At 35.2% G+C, this 11,266-nt stretch overlaps 1 protein-coding gene across 1 annotated transcript; it reads left to right on the plus strand.

Moving 5' to 3' along the window:
* Nucleotides 1-541: 541 nt before the first annotated feature.
* Nucleotides 542-8,757, plus strand: LOC123318368 (circadian clock-controlled protein daywake-like). Its single transcript, XM_044904977.1, has 5 exons — nt 542-696; nt 3,594-3,834; nt 7,511-7,644; nt 7,879-8,028; nt 8,441-8,757. Exons 1-5 carry the CDS (start codon nt 615-617, stop codon nt 8,593-8,595), a joined length of 762 nt encoding a protein of 253 aa, XP_044760912.1. The 5' UTR covers nt 542-614; the 3' UTR covers nt 8,596-8,757.
* Nucleotides 8,758-11,266: the final 2,509 nt, after the last annotated feature.

An 11,266-nucleotide genomic window follows, 5' to 3' on the forward strand; every position in this document is an offset into this window, starting at 1 on the left:
ATATGAATGGAGGAAAAAAAGTGTGGTAACCAGATATCGCTCAGGTTTCAGTTTATTCGTTTTAAATCTTACCCTTTAATATAAGCTAAAATTTGACTGTTTCATTAGTCTTGAATAGAATTTCTTTTAAGTTAATTTAATGAATTTATTTGATTGAGTGATTTCTTCACTATCGTCAATATCATTTCGCCATTCAAGATGCAATTATTGCAAAACAATAAAAGAGACGTTTCTCCATGTCGCATCCAATCAATCCAATGCAGATAAAATAACACAGAGCGGGAATCTAATCAGCCTCCGCTTGAATTGCAACTTGAATAAATGAATATTCATCGAAGGAAAATAACCGAAAATCTCTTTGGAGAACAAGAACGATATACATAAATAATTAATTATCCTCAATTGTTTACTTAACACTCCATGAGTTTCATAAACGGTTGAATATGTTTAAAAAATTACACAAATCTTGTTCAGATGTTATCGCATAGCGTTTGACATTATAAAGGTATCTGTTGATTTAGAAGTTGGGCAACGTGTTCTTGGACTCATACATATAAATGGAAAATAGTAAATTGGATGCAGTCAGTTCATCGGTAGTTATATCGTAGACCAATATGACGTTCTCCAAGAGTTTGCTGGCTTGTTGCTTGTTCATGTTCTTCTCCTACAGTGTTGAGGCTGTCGGAAAAGACTTACGTAAGTTGAGATTTGAATTTGCGAAAATCGTATTTGAGCTTTTCCAATCCAATTGGAAATCTATTCTCACTGAGAATGGTTTGATTGATTAAACAGCATCACCGTATTTCTCTTCAGCTCCCTAAAGTCGTAAACAGAAAGGCGTTACCAAAAATTTACCGATAAGTCGTATGCAAATAAGCAATTTAACGTAACTTATTGAATGAACTCAACGTTAAGGAAACCTTAATTGGGTACTAAAGTAACCAGTTATTGAACAGTTCCGTATTTCACGTTGAGACGATATGATAAGGAAACGTTACATATTGGGTGCTAAAGTAACGAGTTGTTGAACAGTTTCGTACTACACGTTGAGGAGATACAATACAGTTTAGGAGCCCAAGAGGGAGATTCGATTTACTCGAGCGTATCAGATTAATATGAGGAGAGATACCTTGGACCCTGTAGAATACCTCCACCAAAAATTAGACCTGTATATAGGGGGAATTGTCTAGGACATCCTGTCAGATTAGTAAAAAAAACGATCATTGTGCATATCTACTCGAGCGTGTCAGATTATATTGTGATCATTTATATGTTGAAAAGTATATATTCTCTTAATCTGGCAATTTAAGCTTGACGAAAATGTGTGAGAGGGCGTCAAACTTGCAAAAAAAAAACGTTACGTGTTCATTCTCGAGAGTAGTAGCTTTTCTTCTTATATTGAAGCTAATGATTAAAGAAAAACGGCAAAAATATAATCTGACACTTTCAGCAAGCGAAAACAATGAAAATTGTCCATAAAGGTCACAAAAATCAGTTTTTTCCAATTATCTCCATTTCTGGGCTTCAAATTGTTTTCGCATTCATTGTAAAAGTTGTTGGGCATAACATTTTCTACAAATTTTGTCCAAAGCAATTTTGTCTACATTTGAATGTGCAACGATGAATGTACAGGGTGGGCAAAATTGGTTATACCTGAACCACAACTTTTTAACCCAACGAGATAGAGAAAAATGAATGTACCATTCATGTCGTCTTTTTTCGAGAAACTAATATTGCCATCAACTGCATTCCTTTATCTTCTTTTGTTTTTGAGTTATAGGCCAAAATTTAAATTTGGGCAATTTCAACTTTGGTCAATATCTCCGTTTCTGTTTGTGCTAGGATGTTGAAATGAAGACATTATACAGACACTTTTTTGATAGCAATCCAGTGGCGTACTATGATTTTTTCCTACAGATTTATTTGCTGAGCCATAACACGAATTTGTGTTTTTTCTTATGAAAACAGTAGTTTAAAATAGCACACTAAATATACCTGTTGGAAAAAATCAAAGAACCCCACTGGATTGCTGTCGAAAAAGTGTCTGTATAATGTTTTTATCTCAACTTCCTAGCTTAAACAGAAACGGAGATAATGACCAAAGTTTAAATTTTAATTTTGACCCATAACTCGAAAAGAAGAGAAAATAGAGTAATGCAGTTGATGGCATTATAAGTTTCTCGAAAAAAGACGAGCGTGCCATGCATTTTCCTCTATCTCGTTAGGTTGAAAAAGTTGTAATTCAGCTATCACCAATTTTGCCCACCCTGTACATTAGACTGGGTTTCTACATTGACCTTGGCCTTTCGAATGTGTGGCTACGCTTCTTGCTCTTATCGCCCTCTAACTCGAAAACGGTTAGATTGTGTGAAATTGCTTCAGACAAAAGTTGTATAAAATTCCACCATCTACAACTTCCATAATGACTACAGAAACGATTAGAGGTAAAGAAAGGGAGATATTTAAAAAAAATGCCTTGTTATCATCTTCAAACTGTCATATTAAGAAAACCCTCTGTAATTAGTGTCAGATTAATGGGTCAACACGTCAGCAATATCGAGATTAACCATCTGTATGAAAATCTGACACGATCGAGTTTTTTTGCATTTTAAAAGGACCGCTGTGAAATTGCGTCACGTCCAAATTGTTAGTGCCTTGAAAAGTAGCCTCCTTTGGGCCCAATTAACATATCCTCTAAAAATCTGACACGCTCGAAAAATATTTTTTTACCATTTTCAACTCTTCCGTACGGCCAGCCCCACCACGCAATTTGTCAGATTAACATGAATTTATTATCAGAGTCAAGTAAGGCATATGCAGTACCTTAATCTGGCACGATCGAGTATGTACACTTGACGATTTTTCTTACATCTTCGAAAATCTGCGGACGCTTTCCCCACCGCTGAAAGTACATACATCATAGAACCTGTTTTTTTCACCATCTAATCTTCAAAATCCAGTGGGTCTCCACGACGCTCGAGTAAATCCCGATTTAGCATCGTGGGCTCCCCGACTAATAAGGAAACGTCACATATTGGTGGTCAAAGCAACGGGTTTCTGAATTATTTCAACGTGAATGAAATGTTTCTTACTCATTACTTCTCATCGAATATACCTTCGTTAGAAAAGCAGGTTGCGTATTGGTGGCTCTAGTGGCAATTTTTTGTTACGTTGATTAAAGGTGAAAGTTTCGGAAAGCACGTTACAAGTTTCAAATAATAACCACATTTCAATGTCCCTCACCACAAACAACGAAGACTTTAAAAAAATTGCGTATATCTCACATCCAGGGGGTTCTATTCTTTTTAGGCATCAAAACGATCCAATGGAAAACACTTTAATAATTCATGGAAAAGTTGTATGACCTTGTAAATCGTACCACATTAACGAATTCGCAGAAGTTAAATTTTATTGCCCAATTTTTTGAGAATAGCACGACTATTCACTGCTGAATGAGGTATTTAACACTTGAATTGAAACACTTCAACAATAATCAAGTGGAAAATTGGATATTATATTTTCAAACAGTTTTATTCTCCTCTTTGATGCTATTGGAATGACGAATGAATCAATATCATATCAATTTTTTTCAGCTGATTACTTCCCACGATGTCATCGGTCGGATCCCAAACTAAACGAATGCCTTCTGAAAGCGACAGATCAAGTCAGGCCGTATCTGATCAAAGGTGTCCCCGAATTGAATGTTCCCCCTATAGAGCCGTTCACCCTGCCCGAAGTCAGTCTGGAACAAGGCAGCAATCTCTTGAATTTCAAAGCGAAGCTGAACGACATTATCATCCGAGGTCTATCAAACTACAAATTCTCGCAGTTCGAGTGAGTATTATCGAAGATTCTCCAGATTCGGCGTCATTTTACCGAAAAAATTCTGGCAATTTCAAGAAGGCGACAGACGTTAGAAAGGAGATGTGCTAAATTTTCAGATTTTCATCTGAATGATGCTCCAACATTTTGTTGGAGTCAGATTCAAACTAAGAACAATCTGAAGATATTGAAAAAGTGCTCAGAAGAGTTCTTAGACTATTAAGCACAAAGATCCTTTTGCAACACTGTTTTTTCTGTAAAATAAAATTTGAATTCAATGCAAAAAACAAAGCTTGTTAAGAGGATTCATAATTGAGAGAAAGGAAACTGTCAAAACTGAACAAAAAACATCCATAAAATGAAATATACTTCTCAAAATTTGTACTGGACAATTTGCATAGATGTTATGTTATATAGAAGGAAATAAACAAAAGATGGTATCTACATAGAGTGTGGTCCAACGAAAACTCAACACCTCGATTCTCCGGTTCTAAAAGGAAATATTTTCCTTTCTTTGCATCCCTGTAACTGCGACAGCCTAACGGGGGTGAGCACAACCCCTTGATTTTGAATAGGGATGAGGTGTGTTACTATACCTCATGTTGAAGATCATAAAATTTCGCTTCAAATTTTTCTATCGATAACGAAATGACAGGTAAAACAGTGAACGGGTAATTGCTTTTCTGATTAGTTTACCTATTGAATGCTGGAAACGGGCACCATACACATCCATGCAATTTTGCTGCAAGCGTTCACGTACAATTGGCGAATCCAAAAATCTAGACGCCCTCTGCCGACTGAATTCCGAAACTACTTTGTCAGGTCAGTACTGCAAAGTCAAAACAAGTTTAGTTCCTTATGTTTTTTCTTATCTCACGTTGTCCAACAAAGTATTATAATTATTATTTGGAGAAGTTATATTGGGATTATTGTCGCGGTTTCTGAATAGAAATATTGATTCCGAAAAAATATTGGAAAAGGTATTTATATCAGTGCTTTCAACTGGCAGGAGTTAGGTTAAACGATTTTTCTTTGCGAGAGTTTTCTGCTAAATTCAATTGATGATTTAGAAATACAATTTCATAATTTTCATACTTCCAAATGAATGCTTTTTCTCATCTGTAGATCTTGTTCCATGAGCTGAATCATATTTATGTCTCTTGAGATTTCAGTATGAGGAATACCTATATCATAACATGGAATTGAAATACTTCAAATAAAAACTTCACAAACTCAGTATTTGCTGCCTCAACATTATTAGCTAGGTTTAATTCAAGAAAGAATCTGTGAAATAATAGGATTTTGTGTCTAGCTACAGTGGATCACCAATATAATCGCTCGATTTTATTCCACAATTCATCCTTTTGAAATAAAATATTTCCAAAGAATGTTGATCTTTCTTTACGAAAGTAAATCAATCAATTCACTTCCGATAAATATCTTGATTTTCTAGAAAAACTCTGTTAGGCCGTACAATCTCGAAAAGAGTACTGACAAACGTCAAAATTTGTTTTCATTTCGCAGCGCCCTCAACGGTAATTGGATTCGCGAATACTCAAGATTTCTGGTGTAATTTGATGACATTCATTTTATTCGAGTTCGGAAATCATCTAATGACTCAGGCTGGGTAGAGTAATCAGGTGACCACATAGTAGTTGGGGAGTCGACTATGCTAAATCGGGATTTACTCGAGCGTCGTGGAGACCTAATGGATTTTGAAGATTAGATGGTAGAAAGAAAAGAAGGTTCTAAGATGTATGCAGTTGGTGGGGAAAGCGTCTGCATATTCTCAAAGATGTAAAGAGAAATCTTTACATGCTCGAGAGTGTCAGATTAAGATACTGTATATGACCTACGTGTGTCTGATAATAAATTCAGCCGTAAGAAAGAGTTAAAAATGGTTAAAAAAAAAATTCAAGCTTGCAGACTTTTAGAGGATATATTAATTGGACCCAAAGGAATCTTTGGGGCATTCAAAGAGAAATCGTTACTTGTACATACTCGAACATGTCAGATTTTCATGAAGATGGTGTTGCATACGTGTTGACCCATTAATTTGACACTAATCGGGGGGAGTTTTCTTAATCTCACATTTTAATATTAAAGCTGTGTTCGGGTTCGGCTTTCGGACAGTCCGAGAATGGTTCTAGAACTGCGCAGAGAATTTTATAATAGGGCGCAACATTTTTGCGCAGTTTGAGAACAATTCTCGGACCGTCCAAAAGCCGAACCCGAATACAATCTATAAAAGGATTGTTTTGAATATTCCTGTACCTCTCATCGATTCTGTATCCGTTATGAAAGTTGTAAATAATAAAATTCTTGAAAACTTTTATTTTGAAGCAATTTTTCATACTCTTAACCGTTCTCGAGCAAGACAGCGATAAGGGCGAGGAGCTTAGCCACACATGCCAAAGGCCAAGGTCAGTTTAGAAACCCAGTCTAATGTACATTTATCGCCATCAATCTCGAAAACGTTCAAAAGTAGAAAAAATTGCTTCGAAAAAAATTTTTGAGAAATGTTACACTCTACAACTTTCATTATGAATGCGAAAACAATTTGAAGCTCAGTAGGGGAGATAATTCAAAAAAACTGATTTTCGGCTTGCTGAAACTGTCAGATTATAATTTTTCCGATATTTTTGAAACATTAACTTCAAATTGAGAACAAAACCACCCTATCGAGACTGTACACGTGACGTTCATTTTTTGCAAGTTTGCCGCCCTTCCACACATTTTCTTTACACTTAAGAAAATGTGTACTTTTGAACATGTAAAAAACCACATATATCTCAATATGATTGTTTTTTTTTTATTATTCTGACAGACTATTAGATATTTTCCGCTTTATACAGGTCTAATTTTTGTCCAGGAGTCCAGGGTCCGAGGTCCCTTATATTAATCTGGCAGGCTCCAGTAAATCCCGAATTTCCCTCCTGGTCTCCCCAAATATAGAAAAAAGTCCAATGGAGCCAGATCAGTACATATATTATACATATTATTATATGAACTTTTTTTTAATTGAGATAGTAATTGTAAGAAGGACCATATTTTGTGTGTGCGTGTGTGTAAGACGCGAACAGACTCCTCTCCCTTTGGTATGTGCAGCAATTTGATTCAAAAGTGAAAAGTAACTTTACTCTCGAATATCCACTTAAATTTTTCAGCAGTGTGATTCGAAATATCTCAGAAACGAAAAGATTTTGGACTGTCCATCGTTAAGAAAGTTTTATACTTACACGTCATCAATTATAAAAATGGAAATATGAATGTCATAGGTAGATCTTTAGCAAGATTTTACTGTTCGGGAAAAATGCTATTACTTCTCACCATGAGTAAAATATTGAAAAAGGTTTAAAAAAAAATTGAATGATGCTTAAACCTCCATAACATTTTATAACAAAATTTCGTAATTCTTCATGACGAATGAACGTTTCAGGCTTTTTTGACTCCAGGTTGTATAAGAATGTTTGTTGATGGTATTCAAATATCGAAATGAAATATACGCCATGTTCCACTTATAGCCAGTGGCTTCTAGACAAACCTTTTTTCCTTTTGGACAAGTCTGTGTATATGTTATTATTCTCAACATTCTGAAAAACCGATGAGTATTGTGTGAAAGCATGATTCAACCATAACAGTTATTTTACACCGAAGAGTTCTTTCAGTCATGTTTCCATTTTTTCAGCTTTGATGTCCCTAAACTTCAATTCCACTGCAAAGCTTCTATTGCGGAACTCAAATTAGAAGGAAAATATGACGTCAAAGGTACCGTACTTGGTGCACCCATTATTGGAAAGGGAGATTTTACTGCTGGAATAGGTGAGGTTTCTGTTCACTTTTTCTAAATTCCTACAATCACACATCAGTAGGTATATTGTAGGAATTCATACTATATACCGGTTTGTAATGGAATCAACGAAAGTTTTCTCCATTTCAAATTGAGTCTACTGACCGATATAGTATTTTCAATAAAAAAACAAATTTGTAGTAATTTCTTCCAACTGAAATGAAATCATCTTGCTCTATATTCACAATATTTAACTATTTTTACAGGTCATTCTAACATAACAGTCTTCCAAGCTATTGAAATAATCAAGAAGAAAGGAGTTGAGTTCACGAAACCTATATTTACGAACAGCACCATCGTCGTAGGTAACCCCAAAGCACAACTTTATGGTCTATTCGACAATAACGAACAACTAAGTGAGTAAATATATGTTGAAAAGTGTCTTTCAATAATTGCTTTGAATATTATATGGGAAAGCGTATCTTGGACTGAGCATTTTCTCCATTACATTTAATAATGAACAGTTGAAATGAAGCATAAACCAACCCACCATCCAAAAAGAAAATATAGAGGCGAACCACAACAGTCATATTATGCTGATGGCAGACTCTCTTGAAATTCGAAGTACTCTTCAATTCGTTAATATTTCAAACACTTTTTACCCCATATATTCAGGTGAAATTTTTTATTTATCACGGAACCTGAGCTCATAATTGGGGATAATATTTGAAAACTCGTTTGAAAATTACTGTCCAGTTCAAACTTCGCTGTGTCCCTATAATCTATACCAATTTGTCGCGAACCTTCCATGAAATAATAACTTTTCAGCCAAAGCCACCAATGAGGTTATCCAGGACAACGTCGACAAACTGTTCGAAGACCTAAGGCCCGTTATCGAAAAGGTTATTACAAGCCTGATTGAGGATCTGATTTTCCGGGTATTGGCCAACAATGTTCCATACGACAAACTCTATCCGAAATGAAAATAGAGGACTGGATGTATTGATAGGACTCGGCGAAATCAGATTGTGATTATAACAGTATTTACTGGGAAAATGATATAGTTATAAGCTGTATTCACATCGCTCATAATTTGTAGATATATTCATACACATACATACATTGAAATAAATTACTGAAAATCAGTTCTTCTATTTCTATCCTTATCACTGCATCGTCTGAGTATAGGTAGATGATGCTATCAAAGACTATCAAATCAAAATCAAGTATTCGTAACCTAGGTTGACTCACACTGATGTTTTGAGATACGCGCGTCGAAATTTGACCGTCGAAAAATTTCCAAGAAGATGAGGTCAGTTAAAAAATCGTCAAGACCGAACGGTTGCACTGAGGACCATAAAATTTCGAGATTTTTGACTATAGGAGTTGCTATTCTAGAATTTGTATAATTTCCTAGATCTACGATGATTTTCTGCTCTTTGAGAACTTGAGAGAAATATTTTTTCGAAGATCGGAAAATGATTCTTTCTACAACCGGGAGGATCAACCCTTTTACCACAGAGTCACTTTCCCAAACGGTCCATTAACGCATTTACGTGAGGATAAGAAATAGCATGGGTGTTTTTCGCATCCAAATGTTGAAGAGTAAATTAAATTCTGTCATGTATCTATGTACAGAACGCCAACGATGCAGAATTTGGTCTGTCATTATAGTTGGGGAGCCGACGATGCTAAATCGGTATTTACTCGAGCGTCGTGGAGACCTAGTAGATTTTGAAGATTAGATGATAGAAAGAAAAAAAAGGTTCTATGATGCATGCACTTTCAGCGGTGGGGAAAGCGTCTGCATGTTCTCAAAGATGTAAAAAAAAATCGTCAGGAGTACATACTCGAGCGTGTCAAATTAAGAACTGTATATATGTCCTACGTGTCTCTTATAATGAATTCATGTAAATCTGCGTGGTGGGGCTGGCCGTACGGAAAAGTTGAAAATGGTAAAAAAAATTTTTTGAGCGTGTCTGATTTTTAGATCCCAAAGGAAGCTACATTTCAAGAGACTTACAATTCTGAAGTGACGCAAAGTCACAGCGATCCTTCGAAAATGCAAAAAAAAACTTTACTTTTACATACCCGAGCGTGTCAGATTTTCATACAGATGATTATTCTCGGTGTTGTAGATGTGTTGACCCATTAATCTGACACTAATCAGGGGGGTTTTCTCAATCTGACCGTTTCAAGAGGATAACAAGGCATTTTTTCGAAATATCTCCCTTCCTGTACTTCTAATTGTTTCTGTATTCATCATGAATGTTGTAGATAATGAAATTCTATACAACTTTTGTCTGAAGCAAATTACCTACTCTCAACTGTTTTCGAGTTAGATGGCGATAAGGGCGAGGAGCTAAGCCACACATGCGAAAGGTCAAGGTCAATGTAGAAACCCAGTTCTTTCATCGCCATATTATACATATCTCGAAAACGTTCAAACGTAGAAAAAATTGCTTTGGCCAAAATTTGTCTAAAATGTTATGCCCTACATAATAAATGCGAACACAATTTGAAACCCTGGGAGGAGAAAATAAAAAAAACTGATTTTTGTGACCTTTATGGCCAATTTTTATTTTTTCGGCTTGCTGAAACTGTCAGATTATATTTTTCCGTTATTCTTGAATCATTACCTTCAATATAAGAAAAAAGCCACAGCGCTCGAGAATGTACACGTGACGCTTTTTTTTCGCAAGTTTGGCGTCTTCTCGACATGAAATTAACAACATATAACTTAATCTGACATGCTCGAGATTGTAAAATGATCTTATTTTTTTTAACTATTCTGACAGGCCGTCCTAGACAATCCCTCCTATATACAATCTAAAAGTCTAATTTTTGGTAGAGTTACTCTACAGGGTCCAAAGTATCTCCCCTTATAATAATCTCACACGCTGTAGTAAACCCCTCTTGGGCTTCCCAACTATTGTATGAATTAATCAAATCAAATTTGATCTTGTTCGTAAAATGGATATATTTTTACAGGGTGAGCCTTTGACTATACCTACGAATATTTCAAAAAGTAGATTTTTGAGCTCAAAAGGAACATTTTTTACTTCTACCATTTTTTCCGAATCGACTCGGTTTGAAAGATACAGGGAGTTGAAAAACCATAAAAAAATGTTATTTTTAGTTCTATCGCACAAACGGTTTTATCGAAAAAAATTAATTTCAGAATGGAGTTCTGCATTTATTCAATGAATCTTTTTATCAGAGCCGAATCGGAAAAAATAGTAGGTATGTGAAAAAAATGTTTCGTTTGACCACAAGAATCTACTGCTAAAATATTTGTACGAATCAAACATTTGCCCTATATATCGGGTGTCCCAAGGTGAGTGGCCTATTAGATTATTATGGAAACTATTGATGGTAAAGATTTCAAATTTTGTGGATCGATATTTGGCCATGTAAGGTACATTTTTAAAATAATTTCACATTTCCATAAAACTCCTTTTTCCTACCGACCTTCAACAATTTTTGAGTTATTAATTATTTTTCGAAATTTTAGATCAAATTGACGTGTTACGAAAATGACTCTAGTTTGCTCAATATTTGAGATTTAAGTCAGAAATTTAGATATTGATCTGATCTATGTCACTGCTTTTGAATTATAGTTGTCAGTTATACAGGATGGACTAAAAAAATCAT

Source organism: Coccinella septempunctata, chromosome 8 (genome assembly GCF_907165205.1).
Source record: "Coccinella septempunctata chromosome 8, icCocSept1.1, whole genome shotgun sequence".
Taxonomy (NCBI): Eukaryota; Metazoa; Arthropoda; class Insecta; order Coleoptera; family Coccinellidae; genus Coccinella; species Coccinella septempunctata.